The following is a 20,178-nucleotide window of genomic DNA, read 5'->3' on the forward strand; positions in this document are numbered from 1 at the left end:
CTTAATGGTGTGGACGGATGCGCGGTTAATTCGAATTAACACTTCTAAATTCGAATTAAAGTCCTAGTGTAGACCAGGCCTCAGAGAACGGGGCCCAGGAGCATTTGTGAGGTGGAGGGTGGTGAGAAGGGAGGAAGGGGATTAGGGGCTGGGGGTTTTGTTTGGGGGTCTGAGCTGTGTGAGGCAGAGGGAAGGAGACACCCGAGGACTAGAGTAAGAACATTCAGGGGGTGGAGGATGCGGCAGAGGCTGGAGTCAAAGGGCCTGAATCTCCTCTCCCTGAAACCAGACATACGCCACTGTAACACTATGGACTTACCTTGAGATGAGTGACTGGGAAATCAGGCCTATTGACTCCAGTGGAGTTACTCCTGATTTACACCAGGATGAGTGAGAGGGAAATCAGTTGACTGCAGTGAAGTATTTCTAACTTTTCTTACCGTTGGTACATTTGGGTTCTGATTTATTGTGCACGGCTAGAGATCAAACCAGGGCTCAGATCCTCACACTGGGGACTCCAAAGCTCAGTAGAGTTCAGTCCACCTACTCGCCTTCGGGGGAAATAAAGTGACAGCATAATCAACCACAGTGTTTAGTTCTCAGTTAGGCGCATCAGCCTTTGAAGTGATTGGAGTCACGCCAAACAGATTGCACTTTGAATGTGCATGGCAAAAGGAGGAGCTGGTTGAAAGCTGTTTCTGACTTTCAGCCCCATAGCTGCTGAAAGGAGAATGTTCTGGCCAAGAAACCTAGGCTGGAGAACTTCCTATCAGAGGAATACCATCTCCTTTTATGGCTGCCTGGCTCAGTCTTACTTCTATTTCCTGCTGGGCATTTCAGAGAATGTCTTGTTGGCCATGATGTCCTGCGATCAATATGTGACCATATATTACCCACTGAACTATAGCACCATCATGAATAGAAAGGTCTGCGTCTGGTTGGTGATGGGATCATGGATGCGGGGATTCGTCTCCATCTTGGTCCCTACCATAATCAAACTTGAATTGCCCTGCTGTGGCCCCAATATCATCAACCATTTCTTCTGCTACCATGCCCCCTTGTTATACCTCGCCTGTGCCGTCATCCAGCTGGTGGAATTCATCAACTTCATCATCTCGCTGTCTGTGTTGCTAAGCTCCCTGCTGCTGATGGTCATCTCCTACATGTATATTATCTGCACGATCATCCGTATCCCATCCGGCAGGGAGAAAGATTTCTCCACCTGTGCATCTCATTTCACTGTGGTTACCATTGGCTACAGCACCTCCATCTCCATCTACATTAGGCACTCGCAAGTCCCCTCTTTGTGTGGCTTGTCCCCTGTCTGGTACTGAGCGAAAACCAGATGTGGTTTTGTCCAGTATCACGGACTAGGGAGACATGCAAGGTCACACTTGTGGATGGGGCCACAGCTTTCCCAAAAGTACCAGAATGTCCGGTATTCTGGGATTGCATCAGTGGCCAACCTAGTTGAGGGCAGAGTTGGGCAACATTTTTCCAAGCCATTGGCAGATTGTTTAACTCAGCTAAAAACATAGCAGCATCTGTCAATGGCAGGGAAATGATTGAGATACATGCAGAAAATCATGGCAGGTTATCCGCACCACATGCTGGAGAGGAAAGCGACCTCCCCAAGGTCCCTGCCAATCTGACCGGGGGGAAAATTCCTTCCTGACCACCACATGATGATCAGTTAGACCCTGAACATGTTGGAAAGAACCAGCCAGCCAAACACCCAAGAGAGAGAGATAATGGCTCAGTGCCACCTCAGAGCCCTGGCACATCCCACCCAATGGTCAATCTCCAGCTAGGGCCGCCCCGATTCTTCAGAGATTTAAAAAAAAACCTCCCAGAATACACTGGTTTTGGGGGGGAGAATCCCTTTCTGATAAGACATATGCTGCAAGTGAGACTCAGTGTTACTGAGCCCTGCCCTCCACCATCACAAGCAGCCCCATCATACAATCTCACTCAGACATGTGTCCAGCTCTCTCTTAAAATGAATTTGGTCACTTGCCCCCCACAACTTCTATTTGGAGGCTGCTCCAGAACCTCTCCCCAATGGTGGATAGAAACCTCCCTGTAATTTCTAGCCAGTCTCTTCATCACTCACACAACAAAATGTACATGTAAGACAGGCTGACACAGTCTGGCTCTTTGTCCCCCTTTAATGGTTAGGCCACAAATGGTGGTTTATAAGACAGTGGGCTCAGTCGCCAGCTGGTGGCAATGGATATACAGCTCCATTGGAAGCAGTAGCTCAGATCCACAGATGCTGCAAATTGCTTTACGTCCACCAAAGTCAATGGAATTACACGGATGTGTTGAGGATCTACCTCAAATGTATTCTCTCCCCTACCCCAGTCTTACACCAGTCTGACTCCTCAGGTTCCAATGAAGCCACTCCTGATTTATACACACAAGCAAGACAACTCCAATCATTGTTTTCAGTGGCCATGGAACAGGTGCTAGTGGCCAAGCAGTGTAACTGGTATTGTTTTCGCACAGAATGAAAGTCTGATTCCTTATGCACACACAATTTACACTCATTTAATTCCACAACTGGACCAGATTTTCTACTGGTGAAAATCACCGCAGCAGCAGTGATATCAGCAGAGTTAATCTGGACTTCCATTGGTGCAACTGAGATCACAATCAGACCTGGTTGTGTGCAAGTTGTGTGGTCATGGAAATCACTGACATTAAAAGAACAGATACTAAGTAAGCAATCTTTAATTAGAGAACGACAGAAAATGAATTCTTGGTGAATTACCTACACCCAGCAGTCTCCTCAGGGCAGCTTTGATCTCCTTGTTTCTCGTGCTGTAGATAACTGGATTCACGATTGGTTGCAATACAGAATAGAGAACAGCCACCACAAGATCCAGAGCAGATGGGGAGCTGGAGGTGGGTTTTAGGTAGGCAAAGACGACAGTGCAAACAAGCAAGGAGACCACAGTGAGGTGAGGAAGGCAGGTGGAGAAGGCTTTATCCCGGCCCTGCTCAGAGGGGATTCTCAACACTGATTTGAAGATCTGAACATACGACACAATGATAAAAATAAAGCAGCCTAAGACTAAACATGTACTAAAGGCAATAACCCCAACTTCACTCATATATGAGTCAGAGCAGGTGAGCTTAAGTAGCTGGGGGATTTCACAGAAGAACTGATCCACCATATTACCTCCACAGAAGGTCAATGCAAACGTGTTCCCAGTGTGTAGCATAGAGTAGAGAATCCCACTGATCCAGGCACCAGCTGCCATTTTGACACAAGCTCTGCTGTTCATCATTGTCTCATAGTGCAGTGGTTGGCAGATGGCGACATATCGGTCATACGCCATGACGGTAAGAAGGGAATAATCTGCTACCAGTAAGAAGAGGAGGAAAAAGACTTGAGTAACACATCCAGCATAGGAAATGGACTTGTTGTTCATAAGGGAATTGGCCATGGATTTGGGGATGTTGACAGAGATGGAGCCAAGGTCTACGATGGACAGATTCATCAGGAAGAAGTACATGGGGGTGTGAAGGTGGTGGTTGAAGACTATAACCATGAAGATGAGAAGATTCCCCACCAGGGCTGCCAGGTAAATCACAAGAAACACCACAAAGTGCAAAATCTGCAGCTCCCGAACTTCAGAGAATCCCAGAAGAAGGAACTCAGTCACGGTGGTTCGGTTGGACATTTTCTTTCTCAGGATGGGGAAAACAGCCCCACTGACTCCAGCGGAGTTACTCCTGATTTACACTGGGGTGAGAGAAAGTAGAATCAGTTCAATGGACTCCAGTGGAGTTACTCCTAATTTACACCAGGGTGATGGAGAGGAGAATTAGGAACAATTGCTTTCAAGGTATTTGTTTACCTCTGTCACCCAGAGGTGACAAACTCTGGATAACAGGCAAACTCTGGATAACAGTGTATAAATGTTACTACCCTCAGTTTACCGAGGGGAATTGGGGGTCTGCCTGGCCTTATTCTGCTGTCAGGGGCACTGCTGCAAATGTGGGTAATTTCACTGCATGCTATGGAATTACTCCCACTTTATACTGCTCTAAACTGGAGCAGCATCTCACATGGAGGAGACCCAGCCCAGTCATAATTACACGGTAAACTCGAGTTAGGAATACAGCCTAGGAGCTCTGATGTTCCATCCCCCGTTCTAGCCAGATTTCCACGCTCGCTGTGAGAGACAGACTTTCCGGTTCCCTCCTGCTTCTCCAACCACTCAACTAAACTCCCTCCCAGAGCTTAGAAAAGAGAACCCAGGAGTCCTGACTCCCAGTTCGCCCCCTGTACTAACCCAGTAAATCCAACACCCCTCCCGGAGCTGGAAATACAGGCCAGAAGTTTTGGCTCTACCCACAGGACTCAACTTCCTCACAGAGCTGGGAACAAAAGTGACGTGTCATGACTCCCAGTCCCCTCCTCTAACGACTGCATCAGACTGTATATCAGCCTCTGTCCCAGGGACTCTCCATTGCCATCAGGAATGACTGCTGCGTGTGACAATGGAGAGTCATTGGGCTAATGAACGCAAGTGAGAATGATTCTCCAGTTTGGTACTTGGGGCACTCACCTGTTGTCTGGAAGAGTTTAAGTCCCTGCTCCAGTGACTATTTAATTATTAATAAAAAGTGGAGCAGCTTCAACAGGAGAGACTGAGACAGTCTCATTTCAGAACAGCCCATAGCAGGGGTTGGCAGCCTTTCAGAAGTGCTGTGCTGAGTCTTCATTTATTCACTCTAATTTAAGTTTCACGTGCCAGTCATACATTTTAATGTTTTTAGAAGGTGTCTTTCTATAAGTCTATAATATATAACTAAACTATTATTGTAAAGTAAAGTTAATTATGTTTTTAAATTTTTTAAGAAGCTTCTTTTAAAATTAAATTAAAATGCAGAGCCCCCTGGACCAGTGGCCAGGACCCAGGCACTGTGAGTGCCACTGAAAATCAGTAGGTGTGCCACATACAGCACGCATGCCATAGGTTGCCTACCCCTGGCCTAGCGGCTCAGGTACCCTCCTGTAAAGTGAGAATTCAAACCCCTTCTCCTCATCAGTCAGAGGGAGGATTGAACCTGAGTTTGTCACAAGCCAGCAGAGTGCCCTAACCACTCAGCTTCAAGCTATGAGGGGTGCCTGTCCCACAGTCCTTATGAGAGACAGAAATAGAACCCCCCCAGTTCTGGTTCCTCTCCTCTCCACCCTGGACTGAATTTCCAACCAGAGCTGCACATAAAACTCAGGAGGCCTTGCTCTCAGTCCTTGCTTCTCTTACCCACTAGACCCCAATCTCTTTCCAGAGTTGGGGATAGAACCCAAGAGTCCTGGCTCCTAATCACCACTACTCTAACCCACTTGACTCAATTGCCCTTGCAGCCTTTTAATAGACAGAAGTAATAATAAATTGAGAACTAGACACAAATAGATAGATAGATCAACAAGCTAATATAGAGACACAATTAAGAAAAGAACAGATACAGAGAGTGCGAGAGAAACACAGAACTAACAAAAACTAACAGATAGAGAATTAAAAGCAAACTAATTGAACGAGAAAACTACAAACAGACAGACAGCAATAACAACAAACTAATATATACAGAGAGAAAAGTATCAATGAGCTGATAGTGTTTGTCACAATTTTTGGACTACTTTAACGTAAACTCCTTAACCCATTCTAAAAAAATGTGTGTCAATTTAATCAATTTCCCCACTCCCAATAGAAGGAAACTGAGGCACAGACATTCTGCCCTCTCTTTCTGAAGGTAAATTCTTTGAACTGCCTCAGTTTCCCATGACCAAATTGAGCTAAGAGTGAAACTATGAAAAAAAAATCTGTTGTCACTTACAATTTCATCCTTAGAGTGCCACTGTGTAACTCCCAAATATATTTAATTGCAAGAGCAAACTTATGGTGCCGTTCAATGTGGAATCCTCCCAGACTGAGATGTCTTTTCTCCTCCAGCTACAGACTGCAATTGGTATCCCCCTCTGTCTGTAGCCATATACATACTGCTCTATCCACCAATCTTTCTATCTAATGCCCCTATCACTGTACTATGAGAGGCCGTTCCCCCACCGCACTGAGGCTGAGCTGCTGGAAATACACTGACATCTGTGCTGTCTGCAGATGAGCTGTGTGTCAAAAAGGCTGGTGCTGCAGGAAGGTGATTTATCCATGTCTGTTTTCTAAGGGCTTGTGAGACTCACTGCCTGGAGCCCTCAACACCCCAGAGGCAACAATTAATTTCTCTTGTCCTCTACTTCCCAGAAGAGTTTCCAGAAACAAAAATAATCACAATTACAATGAGGCAGCAGGGTCTAGAGGAAAGATTGTGAGGCTGTCATAGGTTTATTCCCCACTTTGAACTTTAGCGTCCAAAAGGTGGGGACCTGCATGGATCCTTTTAAGCTTAAATCCTAGCTTAGATCTGGTACTTGCTGCCACCAGCCAAAAATTATAGTGTTTTGGCACACTCCCTGTCCCCCAAAACGGTCCCTGGGGAACACAGATCCAAACTTCTTGGATCTTAACACAAAGGGTAATAAACCATTCCCCCCACCTTTCTCCCTCCCTTAGTCGCTGGGAGAGATTACCTTGATTCAAACTCCTTGAATTTAAAACAGAGGGATTCACTTCCCCTTTCCTCCTTTCTTTCCCCCCACCTGTCCCTGGTGAGTCAAACTAATCCCCTGAGGTCTCAAACAAGGGGAAAAAAATCAATCAGGTTCTTAAAAAGAAAAGCTTTTAATGAAAGAAAGAAATGTAAAAACTCTCTCTGTAAAATCAGGATGGAAATGTTTACAGAGTATACAGCTTATAAAAATTAGAGGGACTCCACCCCCCCTGTTCTAGTATAAGCACAAGTAACAGCAAACAAAAATAAAATATTTCTCCAGCAAAACACACATTTGCAAATACAGAAATCAAACAAAAAGATTAATCCGCCTTTCTAATACTCACTATACTGAATAGAAGAGAATACTTCAGGAAGCTTGGAGAGCCTGGATATACGTCTGGCCCCCCTTAGATCCAAAGAGAGAACACCCCCCAAAACAAAGAACACAAACAAAGACTTCCCTCTACTGAGGTTTAAAAGTATCTTGTCCCCTGATTGGTCCTCTGGTCAGGTGTCCATCAGGTTTACTGAGCTTGTTAACCCTTTACAGGTAAAAGGGACATTAACCCTTAACTATCTGTTTATGACATGCCTTCCAAATTGCAGACAGTGGGGGAACCACACTGGCAGTGATTTCTTCCTAGAACTTTAAAATAAACAGATTAATAAAATATGCACCGTTACATATACTACTAATTATGTAAAACTACAAGATTTTCCACATTTCAAGAACACGTTTTAACCATTTGATTCTGGGAAACTCTCATGACAGAGTGCATCAGCTACTTTGTTATAAGCTCCTGAAATGTGTTGAATTTCAAAATCAAAATCTTGGAGCGCTAAACTCCATCGGAGAAGTTTTTTGTTGTTTCCCTTGGCAGTATGAAGCCACTTTAGTGCAGCATGGTCGGTTTGTAGCTGGAAGCGCCGTCCCCAAATGTATGGGCGTAGCTTTTCCAGGGCATACACAATGGCGTAGCATTCTTTTTCACTGATGGACCAGTGGCTTTCCCCCTCAGACAGTTTCTTGCTGAGAAACACGACAGGATAGAAGTTTTGATCCGGTCCTTCCTGCATTAAAACTGCTCCCACACCACGCTCAGATGCATCAGTGGTTACTAGGAAGGGTTTGTCAAAGTCCGGGGCCCTTAGCACAGGGTCAGATATGAGCATTGCCTTAAGCTGGGTAAAGGCTTTCTGACACTCATCAGTCCACTTAAGTGCATTTGGCTGGGTCTTTTTGGTTAGGTCAGTTAGTGGGGCAGCGATTTGGCTGTAGTGTGGTACAAATCACCTGTAATACCTGGCCAAGCCTAAGAAGGATTGGACCTGTTTCTTAGACTTTGGGACAGGCCACTTTTGGATAGCCTCCACCTTGGCCTGTAGGGGTTTATTGTTCCTTGACCCACCTGGTGCCCTAGATAAGTCACTTTGTTTTGGCCTATTTGACACTTTTTGGCCTTAACAGTGAGTCCTGCCTGCCTGATGCGCTTAAAGACCATTTCCAGGTGTTCTAGGTGTTCGGGCCATGAATCAGAAAAAATGGCCACATCATCGAGGTAGGCAACTAGGCGTAAACCACTCCCATTGCTGCTTCACCAACTGTAATGGCCCCTTAACCTCGTGGCCATACACAAGCTTGAATGGTGAGAACCCTAAACTGGGGTGTGGTACAGCCCTGTAGGCAAAAAGCAACTGCTGCAACACTAGATCCCAATCATTGGAGTGTTCATTCACGAATTTACATATCATGGCCCCCAAAGTTCCATTAAACCTCTCCACCAGGCCATTGGTTTGGCGGTGGTAAGGGGTGGCAACCAAGTGATTCACCCCATGAGCTTTCCACAGGTTTTTCATGGTCCCTGACAGGAAATTTGTTCCCGAGTCTGTAAGAATGTCGGAGGGCCAACCTACCCTGGCAAAAATGTCTGTTAGGGCCCGGCACACAGTGGTAGCCCTGGTGTTGCCTAGAGCTACTGCTTCCGGCCATCTGGTAGCAAAGTCTACGAAAGTCAGTATGTACTGCTTTTCTCTGGGGGTCTTCTTTGGGAAAGGACCCATAATATCCACAGCTACTTGCTGAAATGGGACCTCTATTATGGGGAGTGGCTGAAGAGGGGCCTTGACCTGGTCTTGGGGCTTTCCTACCTTTTGGCACACCTCACAAGACCGGACATAATTGGCAATATTTTTGCCCATCCCCTCCCAGTGGAAGGACTTTCCCAACCTGTCTTTGGTTCTGTTCACCCCAGAATGGCCACTGGGATGATCATGGGCTAAGCTTAAGAGCTTTTTCCGGTACTTAGTTGGAACTACCAACTGTTTTTGAGGATGCCAGCCTTCCTGGTGTCCACCAGAAAGAGTCTCCTTGTATAAAAGTCCTTGTTCTACAACAAACCGGGATTGGTTAGAAGAGCTGAGAGGCGGTGGGGTGCTATGTGCCACCACCCAAGCTTTTTTGAGGCTGCCATCTGCTTTCTGCTCAGTCTGGAACTGTTACCTTGAGGCTGGAGACACCAGTTCCTCCTTAGACTGTGGACTTGGGCTTGGTCCCTCTGGAAGTGATGTAGGTGATGAGGTTGTTCCATTGACTGTGAACCGCTCTCCGCTGGTGCACTAGGTGATATTTCAGGCTCTGGCTGAGCCTCTTGGGTAGGGTTGTCTGCTGCTTCTGCCAGTCCAGGCCCGCTGGCGCCCTTTGGCGTTGGGGTCGGAGACGGGTTTGCAAGCGATGGCATCAGTGCTGGCAATGGTTCTGCAGCTGGTTGCTTTTCCAGTTCTGGTTTTGGGACTGGATGCACTATGGCTGTTTTAGTTGTTGGCATGGGATCCGGTTCCACCACCTCTGTTTGGGTCTCTGGTAACACAGATGGGGCCCTGGTGGATGGCTCAGGAACAGGGATGGGAGTGGAAGCTTGCTTGGCCTGGCTGTGGGTGACCACTCCCCCCCTCTTTGCCAGCTTCACATGGTTGGACAAGTCTTGCCCCACTAGCATGGGGATGGGATAATTGTCTTAGACAGCAAAAGTCCACCTTCCTGACCAGCCCTTGTACTGGACAGGCAATTCAGCTGTAGGTAAAGTTACAGCTTTTGACATGAAGGGACAAATTGTTACTTGGGCCTCTGGGTTGATGAAATTGGGGTCCACTAAGGATTGGTGGATAACTGACACCTGTGCCCCGGTGTCTCTCCACGCGATAACCTTCTTTCCGACCACTCTCAAGGTCTTCCTTTGCTCCAGGGGTATTTGAGAGATATCTGGGCCTGGGGATCCTTGGTGTGATGGCAGTGTAATGGACTGTACTCGATTGGGGTTTTGGGGCAGTTGGCCTTTATATGTCCCAGTTCATTACATTTAAAACATCGCCCAGCTGACGGGTCACTGGGCCGAGGTGGGTTGCTGGAGACTGGTGAGGTGGGACTATAGGTAGTCTGGGGCTTTCCTTGGGTTGTAGCTGGGGTCTTGGGTGGCCCCCACTGGTAGGGTTTATTGTCAGCTTGCCCTTTGTTAGTATCTTTTTTTTTTCTGTCACTTCCACCCATCTGGCTTCAATCTTCCCTGCCTCGGTTATAGTTTTGGGTTTCCCATCTAGGATGTACCTTTTTATTTGCTCAGGAACACCCTGTAAGAACTGTTCCATTTTTATCAGGAGGGACAGCTCTTCAAAATTTTGAACCTTTTTCCTGATATCCATGCATTCCAATTTTTGTCAATGTAGTAGGCGTGCCTAGGGAATGACCCATCTGGTTTCCACCTTAGGGCTCTGAACTGCTGATGGGCATGCTTAGGTGTTAGCCCCATTCTGATTCTGGCCTTTGTTTGAAACAGTTTATAATCGTTCGTGCTGTTCTTAGGCATTTCAGCTGCCACCTCTGCTAAGGGTCCACTGAGCTGTGGCCTCAGCTTTATCATGTACTGGTCTTCAGGGATGCTGTACCCATGGCAGGTCCTTTCAAAACATTTTAAGAAGGCCTCAGTGTCATCACCTGCCTTGTAGGTGGGAAATTTCCTGGGATGGGAAACAGTACCTGGAGAAGGGTTGTTAGGGTTGGCTGGAACATCTGGCTTAGTCTTTGCTAATTCCAGAGCCTGCTTCTGGATTTCCAGCTCTTTTTTTTCATTTCTATTTCTTTTTGTCTCAGTTCCAGTTCTTTTTGTTGCTTTTCCACTTCCCTTTTGTGGGCAGCTTCTTCCCTGGCCATTTCTGCATTAATTAGTTCTATCCGTCTCCTATGTTCTTTGTCTTTCTCTGCTGCTTCCAGCTTAGCCAGTTCTAGTTGAGATGCTCTCCTGGTGCTCATGTTTTCTGCTTTCTGGTGCTGGCCACACCCCCCTGCAGTCAGTGAACTGAGATGCCTCAGCTCAGGCTGCTTTGTTTACAGTTTCCTAATCTTTCTATTCCTGACTGAATTAAAACAAAACAAAACTTTTCATTTGCAAATGTCTTTTGCTGGTGTTTGCTCCCTGACAAGGAACCAGAAAAACTGGTTTTGTAACCTGTCTCTTGCAAAAAGCTAATGCTCTCTCAGTGGGAATCCTTTCTAACAAGCCTTTATCTCTGCCCTCAGGCTGTTTTTCCAAGCAGACAAAAAGGAAAAAAAACCTCTCTTGCTTTGGTTTTAAAAACAATCCCCCCCTAGCCTGCTTTCCTGCCCTAGAAGGAGAGAACAGCTCTCACTGGCTTTTGGTATTAAAACATCCCAACCGCTGCCTACCATGTCATAGGTTTATTCCCCACTTTGAACTTTAGCGTCCAAAAGGTGGGGACCTGCATGGATCCTTTTAAGCTTAAATCCTAGCTTAGATCTGGTACTTGCTGCCACTAGCCAAAAATTATAGTGTTTTGGCACACTCCCTGTCCCCCCAAACCTTTCCCTGGGGAACAGAGATCCAAACTTCTTGGATCTTAACACAAAGGGAAATAAACCATTCCCCCCCACCTTTCTTCCTCCCTTAGTTGTTGGGAGAGATTACCTTGATTCAAACTCCTTGAATTTAAAACAAAGAGGGATTCGCCTCCCCCCTCCTCCTTTCTTTCCCCCCACCTATCCCTGGTGAGTCAAACTAATCCCCTGAGGTCTCAAACAAGGGGAAAAGAATCAATCAGGTTCTTAAAAAGAAAAGCTTTGAATGAAAGAAAGAAAAGTAAAAACTATCTCTGTAAAATCAGGATGGAAATGTTTACAGGGTATACAGCTTATAAAAACTAGAGGGACTCCACCCCCCCTCTCTAGTATAAGCACAAGTAACAGCAAACAAAAATAAAATATTTCTCCAGCAAAACACATTGGCAAATACAGAAATCAATCAAAAAGACTAATCCGCCTTTCTAATACTCACTATACTGAATAGAAGAGAATACTTCAGGAAGCTTGGAGAGCCTGGATATACGTCTGGCCCCTCTTAGATCCAAAGAGAGAACACCCCCCAAAACAAAGAACACAAACAAAGACTTCCCTCCACCGAGGGTTAAAAGTATCTTGTCCCCTGATTGGTCCTCTGGTCAGGTGTCCATCAGGTTTACTGAGCTTGTTAACCCTTTACAGGTAAAAGGGACATTAACCCTTAACTATCTGTTTATGACGGAGGCGAAAACTGCGGGCACACAGGACTGTACTCCAGATGTCTGTCATCAATTCCTAGCCCTGCTGCTGACCTGCTGTGTTACCTTGGGAAAGTCCTTCGCTGAGGCTGTCTTTTCCCTCCCACCCTTTGCCTCTCCCTGGGGCAGAGACTGTGTCTTACCTAATATAATGGGCCTCTCATATCAGGTTCAACTATCAGACAATTAAATATTTAATTAATTGATTATTAAAAAGCTATGGTCCAAGATGTCCTGAGATCCAATTCCAACTATTCCTCTGACTCTGTTCAGTCCCTTCACCGCTCCATTCCTCAGTTGTCATCCCTACAATGGGCATAAGAGTTACAACTTGGAGTAGCTGTAATAGTTGGAATAGTTACGACATCTACCAATAGTTACAATATCTACCATCTGACTAATCTAATTGCCTTCTATGATGAGATAACCGGCTCTATGGATGAGGGGAAAGCAGTGGATGTGCTATTTCTGGACTTTAGCAAAGCTTTTGATACAGTCTCCCACAGTATTCTTGCCAGCAAGTTAAAGAAGTCTGGGCTGGATGAATGGATGGTAAGGTGGATAGAAAACTGGCTAGATGGTCGGGCTCAATGGGTAGTGATCAATGGTTCCATGTCTAGTTGGCAGCCGGTATCAAGTGGAGTGCCCCAAGGGTCGGTGCTGGGGCCGGTTTTGTTCAATATTTTCATTAACGATCTGGAGGATGGTGTGGACTGCACCCTTAGCAAATTTGCAGATGACACTAAACTGGGAGGAGTGGTTGATACGCTGGAGGGTAGGGATAGGATACAGAGGGACCTAGACAAATTAGAGGATTGGGCCAAAAGAAATATGATGAGGTTCAACAAGGACAAGTGCAGAGTCCTGCACTTAGGACGGAAGAATCCCATGCACTGCTACAGACTAGGGACCGAGTGGCTGGGCAGCAGTTCTGCAGAAAAGGACCTAGGGGTTACAGTGGACGAAAAGCTGAATATGAGTCAACAGTGTGCCCTTGTTGCCAAGAAGGCGAATGGCATTTTGGGTTGTATAAGTAGGGGCATTTCCAGCAGATCGAGGGATGTGATCATTCCCCTCTATTCAGCACTGGTGAGGCCTCATTTGGAGTACTGTGTCCAGTTTTGGGCCCCACACTACAAGAAGGATGTGGATAAATTGGAGAGAGTCCAGCGGAGGGCAACAAAAATGATTAGGGGGCTGGAGCACATGACTTATGAGGAGAGGCTGAGAGAACTGGGATTGTTTAGTCTGCAGAAGAGAAGAATGTGGGAGGATTTGATAGCTGCTTTCAACTACCTGAAAGGGGGTTCCAAAGAGGATGGATCTAGACTGTTCTCAGTGGTAGAAGATGACAGAACAAGGAGTAATGGTCTCAAGTTGCAGAGGGGGAGGTTTAGGTTGGACATTAGGAAAAACTTTTTCACTAGTAGGGTGGTGAAGAACTGGAATGGGTTACCTAGGGAGGTGGTGGAATCTCCTTCCTTAGAGGTTTTTAAGGTCAGGCTTGACAAAGCCCTGGCTGGGATGATTTAGTTGGGTTTGGTCCTGCTTTGAGCAGGGGGTTGGACTAGATGACCTCCTGAGGTCCCTTCCAACCCTGAGATTCTATGATTCTATGATATATGCCATCATGTACCAGCAATGCCCCTCTGCCATGTACATTGGCCAAACCGGACAGTCTCTACATAAAAGAATAAATGGACCCCAATCGTACGTCAACAATTATAACACCCAGAGCGCAGGGTTGCATCTCTGATACTCTTGGTTACTAGCAATTGATGGATCTATACTCTATGAACTTATCATATCTAGCTATCCATCCATCCCTATACATACCCTTCCATCTACTAATCGATCAATCAATCTGAGGCTTTTGTACTGCCACACATCACCATGGTATCAGAGCACTTTCCACATAAAAACAGTTACCATATCAAAGTTACACATGGGGTCTCTGGCTCTTCTCCTTTTCTCAGGGTGGAAAGTAAAAATTCTGCCCCTGCTGCAGCCCCAAGGCCAGAGGAGCTCTCTGCCCCCACTACTGACCCAGGGCTGGAAGAGCTGTCAGCCTTCGCCTGGCCATGGGGCTCAAGGTGTCAGCTGCTGCCCCCAGTGGCAGGGCTTTTTTGCTATAATGGACCCGTGGCTTTAACCAACAAATGGCTTGGATCCCCAGGGGTTTGTTATAGCGAAGAAGTACTGTATTTTGTTGGTTGGTTGATTTGTTTTTTTGTTCCAGATGTTTTTGGTGGGTGGGGATTTGGGAGGGCGAGGTATGTTTGATTTGACGGGAGTATCCATTTGATGTCATCAAGTATTACGTAATACCAGATCAGGCCCTGGACGGAGCATGCGCCTATTTTCCCCTGGTTCATGGATCGCTATCAGACACAGGGGCCTCCCTGACTAGACTTAGGCATCTCTCTCTGAGCTAGCACACACTCCTCCCCTTGGCATCTCCCATTGGCTAGCTCAGGCATCTCCCCTCCTAGCGTGCTAGATTTTATGACTCCCATTATTAAGTGTCTGTCTCTCTATATCTATTTTATAAGGAGCCCGGTGGCCTGACTCAGGCTGTGTGTGACCCTATTGTTGTTCCAGTGATTTTCTAGGTGCCTAAAAGTTAGGTGTTGCTGCACTGCGGGTCACCACACCTGGGTCAATAAGTTTTGGACACCTATATTCTTTAGAAAAACCTACCTGGCACCTAAACATCTTTCACATCTGGGCCTTAAGTGATGAAGTGCAGGTGTCTATACTGGGCAATGATACTCTGGTATGAAGCTGTGGGTTCATTGATTTATGATCTTCGAGATTCACCAGAGATCCTAGAATCACTAAAATGCTGGGCTGGGAGAGACTGAAATCCAAGGGGAATCAGGTGCCTGGATCTTTGAAAATCCCTTCTTAAATTGATGGAAAAAAATAATCCTCTCCTTTGAAGAACATGCCCATATCTCTGCTGATTCCACGGCTGGTTCCAGCCCACCTGATAGAGAAAAGTGAACTCTGTCTTTTGTAGGTAGATTATAGAATCACAGAACCATATAAATGTGGGGCTGAAAAGGACCCCAAGGAGCTGAGGCAGGACATAGTAAACATAGGCCAGTCCTGACAGGTGCTTGTCCAACCTCTTCTTCAAAAACATCCAGTGATGCGGATTCCAAACCCTCCCTTGGCAGCTTATTCCAGAGTTTAACTGTCCTTAGAGTTAGAAAACTTTTCCTAATCTCTAACCTAAATCTCCCTTGATGCAGATTCAGCCCATTACTTCTCATCCTATCTTCAGTGGACATGGAGGACAATTGATCACCATCCTCTTTATAACAGCCCATAACACATTTGAAGACTGTTATCAGGTCCCCACTCAGACTTCTTTTCTCTTCCCAGTACAGCAACTGAGAATATGGTCAAAGAGCAGCAACATCTCTTGTGCCATATGCTAAACCATATGATGGGACACGAATACAATAAGGCTCAGAACTTCAAATCTATCATATTCCCCAAGTAGCTTTGAAAATTCCCTTCAATGGGACTGGACGTCCAATTCACCTTGGCAGCTTTTACCAAGGCCCGTGCTGGATTCTCCATCGCTTCATGTCTTCAGATCAAGACTGAATGCCCTTCTGGAACATGCGTTCATGAAAAATTAGTTATTGGGCTCAAGACATGGGTAATTCGCTTGTGATCTATAGGAGGTCAGAAGACTCAGACTGGGTGAGCTAATGGTCCCTTCTGGGCTTAAATGCTATGAATATTCTTCAAAAATGTCCATTGATGGGACCTAGGGTCCAGATCCTCTAGGGACTTTTAAAATTCTAGACTAAAGCCTGTTTTCCATCTCTTGTTGGTTTGGTCCTTAATTGAGAGCCCTTGAGAACTAAATCCTTCTTTTCACCTATAAAGCAAGTGCACTTCTCCAAGGCAGTGTGTCTGACACCTAACCTGGAGGTGTCACATCTAGGAAGAGGACAGGAGGTTGGTCTAAGACCAGAGATGCAATTTTCTAAGAGTCCTGAGGAGTTAAACACAAGTTCCCAAGGACTCCTTTAACTCCATTAGGCCCTACTCCAGAAGAGAGCCACAATGTTCACTGCTGGACAATATACCCGCCACCAGTGCCTCTGGGACAGAATGCAGGAGATCTGGTTTGTTGGAACATATTCCTGGTGGAAGAGGTATCTAAGAAGCCGCTCAGAAGCTCTTCAGGAGGGGTGAGCATGGTGGATCGAGGGAGCTGGCAATTCATTTGGTTATAAGCTGGATAATCCCCTTTTCGTGTGGCTTGTCCCCTGTCTGGTACTGAGAGAAAACCAGACGTGGTTTTGTCCAGTTTCATAAATGAGGAACATATGCAAGATCACACTGGCCACGTAGGCCGGTGCAGGGCCACAGCTTTCCCAGTAGTACCAGAATGTCTGGTGTGATGTTGCACCCCATTATGCTTTGTAGAAATATGCTGATGAGTGTAAATATGACATGACTGGAATATGTCTTACGCTAGATGTGCCAAATAACATATCTCTGCAAAGGTTATGATCTATTGGATATAGTCATCCTAATTATATGCATTTTTCATTTTTGTATTTGAAGTTATGAGCGTGGCTATGTACTTTTTTGATTTTAAGTAGCCTCAGTGAAGCAGTTTGTCACCTTCTTCAGAAAAGACTATTCTCAGTAAGAGTCCTATCAAGAAACACTTCAGTTAACAATGAACTCTGAGAGATGCCAATCCACATCTGAGCTTTCCTGGGAATGTGGCATCAGCTGGTAAAGTTCTGAGTCATGCATGGACATGTGACTTGCCCATGTGACTCCAAAACTCCATCTTGCAGCATGGATTTAAGCCGGATAAAGACCATGCATTTTTGGTCTCCAGGGTGCAGAGGGACTAGGAATAGGCATGTCTGAGATGATCCAGGAATAAACCTGCCCCTCCTCTCACTAAGGAGTCCCTCCCGTCTTAGGTCTCACTCCCGCTGCTGTTCTGCTGTAGCTTGGTAAGCAACATCAGCCTCTGATTAGTGCAGGAATAAGGTCCCCTGAAGTTCTCAGGCCACTTGCCTGTCTGTGAGGGTCACCATTTAATCAAGGCTGGCACCCGGGGGACTCAACCAGAGACATCTAGGGCCCAAAGTACGAGCTTCTATAGCTTGAGCTGAACAGCCAGGCTACCTGACAGCCACTGGAACAGCCTCCTATCCTCTAGGTGGGGAACAGAGGGGCCTCATAAAACGCACTTCCAATGGGTAAGACACTGCACAGCTGCAGGGGTCAAGGGCTCCATCTGAGCTGGAGTCACCTCCCTCAGCCAGGAGAACAAGGTGTCACAGACAGTTGTACTAATGCAATGCCATGGACTCTACTGGAGTTTATTCTCTGTGTGGCCCCTTCTCCTCTCCCCCGTCCCTGCACATCCATAAAGTCACAGAGTCACAGAGTTCAAGGCCAGAAGGGACGAGCAGATCATCCAGTCTGACCTGATCTATGACAACACCACCCGGCACCCACAGACCGAACCCAACCACTGAAATTAGACCAAAGTGTCACAGCCCTAGGGAGACTAAACGGTTCTTTGCCACTGGCAGACAAGAGAAGAGACCGAGGGGCACCAGTGCCCGAAACGCCCGCAATGGCAGGGAAATGATTGAGATACACTCAGAAAATCCTGGCAAGTGACAACCACAACACGCTGCAGAGGAAACCGACCCCCACCCCTCAAGGTCCCTGCTAATCTGAATATGAGGGAAATTCCTTCCTGACCCCCACACGGTGATCGGTTAGACCCTGAGCATGTGGGCAAGAACCAGGCAGCCAAGCAACCGAGAGAGAGAGATAATGTCTCAGTGCCACCTCAGAGCCCTGGCACAGCCCAACCAATGTCCCATTTCCAGCTAGGGCCTCCCCGAATGCTTCAGAGATTAAAAAAAACAACAACTCCCAGAATACACTGGGGGAGGAGGAATCCCTTCCTGACCCCTGCCAGTGGCCAGATGAAACCCCGAAGCACGAGCTTTTAGGGACATAAGACATACGCCACAAGTGACCTTCAGGGTTGCTGAGCCCTGCCCTCCACGATCAGAAGCAGACAAGTCATACAATCCCACTCAGACATGTATCCAGGTCGCTCTTAAAACTAATTCAGTCATTTGTCCTCCACAACTGCTATTGGGAGGCTGCTCCAGAAGCTCGCCCCACTGGTGGTTAGAAACCTCCCCATAATTTCTAGCCAGTCTTTCCATTTCTCACACACCCGAATATGCATGTGAGCCAGGCTAACACAGTCTGGCTCCTAGTCCCCCTCTAGTGGCTAGGCCACAAATGGTGGTTTATAAGACAATGGGCCCAGTCCCCAGCTGGTGGCAATGAATATACAGCTCCACTGCAGGCAGTAGCTCCCATCATTGTTTTCACTGGCCATGGGATGGGTGCAAGTGACCAAGCAGTATAACAGGTATTGTTTTGGAACGGAATGAAAGTCTGATTCCTTTTGTGCACACAATTTACACCCATTTAATTCCACAACTGGACCAGATTTTCTACTGGTGAAAATCACCCCAGCAGCAGTGATAGCAGCAGAGTTAATCTGGATTTGTATTGGTACAACTGAGATCAGAATCAGAGCTGGTTGTGTGCAAGCTGTGTGGTGATGGAAATAACTGACATTAATGAGCAGATATTAAGTAAGCAAAGTTTTATTAGATAAAGACAGAAATGAATTCTTGGTGAATTACCTACACCCAGTCAGTCTCCTCAGGGCAGCTTTGATCTCCTTGTTCCTCATGGTGTAGATAAGTGGATTCATGACTGGTGGCAATACAGAATAAAGAACAGCCATCACAAGATCTAGAGCAGATGGGGAGTTGGAGCTGGGTTTCAGGTAGGCAAAGATGGCAGTGCAAACAAACAAGGAGACCACAGTTAGGTGAGGAAGGCAGGTGGATAGGGCTTTATGTCGGCCCTGTTCAGAGGGGATTCTCAACACTGATTTGAAGATCTGAACATACGACACAGTGATAAAAATAAAGCAGCCTAAGACTAAACACACACTAAAGACAAGAACCCCAACTTCACTAAGATATGAGTCGGAGCAGGAGAGCTTGAGTAGCTGGGGGATCTCACAGAAGAACTGATCCACCATGTTGCCTCCACAGAAGGTCAATGCAAATGTGTTCCCGGTGTGTAGCACAGAGTAGAGAATCCCACTGATCCAGGCACCAGCTGCCATTTGAACACAAGCTCTGCTGTTCATCATTGTCTCATAGTGCAGTGGTTGGCAGATGGCGACATATCGGTCATATGCCATGACGGTAAGAACGGCAAAATCCTCTCCCAGCAAGAAGAGGAGGAAAAAGACTTGGGCAACACATCCAGCATAGGAAATGGACTTGGTGTTCATGAGGGAGTTGGCCATGGATTTGGGGACGGTGACAGAGATGGAGCCAAGGTCTACAATCGACAGATTCATCAGGAAGAAGTACATGGGGGTGTGAAGGTGATTGTCGAGGGCTACAACTATGATGACAAGAAGATTCCCCACCAGGGATGCCAGATAAATCACTAGAAACACCACAAAGTGCAAAATCTGCAGCTCCCGAACTTCAGAGAATCCCAGGAGAAGGAACTCAGTCATGGTGGTTCGGTTCGACATTTTCTTTCTCAGAACATGTCTCAGGATGTCTGTGGAGGGAAGGACAAGAGCAAGGGCCAGGATTAGATCAGTAAAATAACTCTCGTTTTGTGATATCCATCTTAACTTCCTTGAGTCCCTTAGCTTGTGAAGATTGGTGTAATATGGGAATGAGGATCGGGAAAACAGCCCCACTGACTCCAATGGAGTTACTCCTGATTTACACTGGGGTGAGAGAAAGTAGAATCAGCTCAATGGACTGCGGTGGAGTTACTCCTAATTTACAGCAGGGTGACGGAGAGGAGAAATAGAAACAATTG

General features: G+C 46.5%; 3 protein-coding genes across 3 annotated transcripts; 1 reads left to right on the top strand and 2 right to left on the bottom strand.

Moving 5' to 3' along the window:
* Positions 1-1,334, top strand: LOC123346769 (olfactory receptor 6M1-like; the record flags this gene model as incomplete). Its single annotated transcript, XM_044984230.1, has 2 exons — positions 1-9; positions 774-1,334. Coding segments are annotated over 2 exons (570 nt in total), but the record flags the coding sequence as incomplete, so codon positions are not given.
* Positions 1,335-2,732: 1,398 nt separating this feature from the next.
* Positions 2,733-3,344, bottom strand: LOC123346770 (olfactory receptor 14A2-like). The gene has a single exon (XM_044984231.1). It carries the CDS (start codon positions 3,342-3,344, stop codon positions 2,733-2,735), a length of 612 nt encoding a protein of 203 aa, XP_044840166.1.
* A 15,614-nt stretch (positions 3,345-18,958) lies between these two features.
* On the bottom strand, positions 18,959-19,879 carry LOC123346771 (olfactory receptor 14A16-like). The gene has a single exon (XM_044984232.1). It carries the CDS (start codon positions 19,877-19,879, stop codon positions 18,959-18,961), a length of 921 nt encoding a protein of 306 aa, XP_044840167.1.
* Positions 19,880-20,178: the final 299 nt, after the last annotated feature.

The sequence above is a fragment of the Mauremys mutica genome, chromosome 12 (assembly GCF_020497125.1).
Source record: "Mauremys mutica isolate MM-2020 ecotype Southern chromosome 12, ASM2049712v1, whole genome shotgun sequence".
Lineage (NCBI taxonomy): Eukaryota > Metazoa > Chordata > Testudines > Geoemydidae > Mauremys > Mauremys mutica.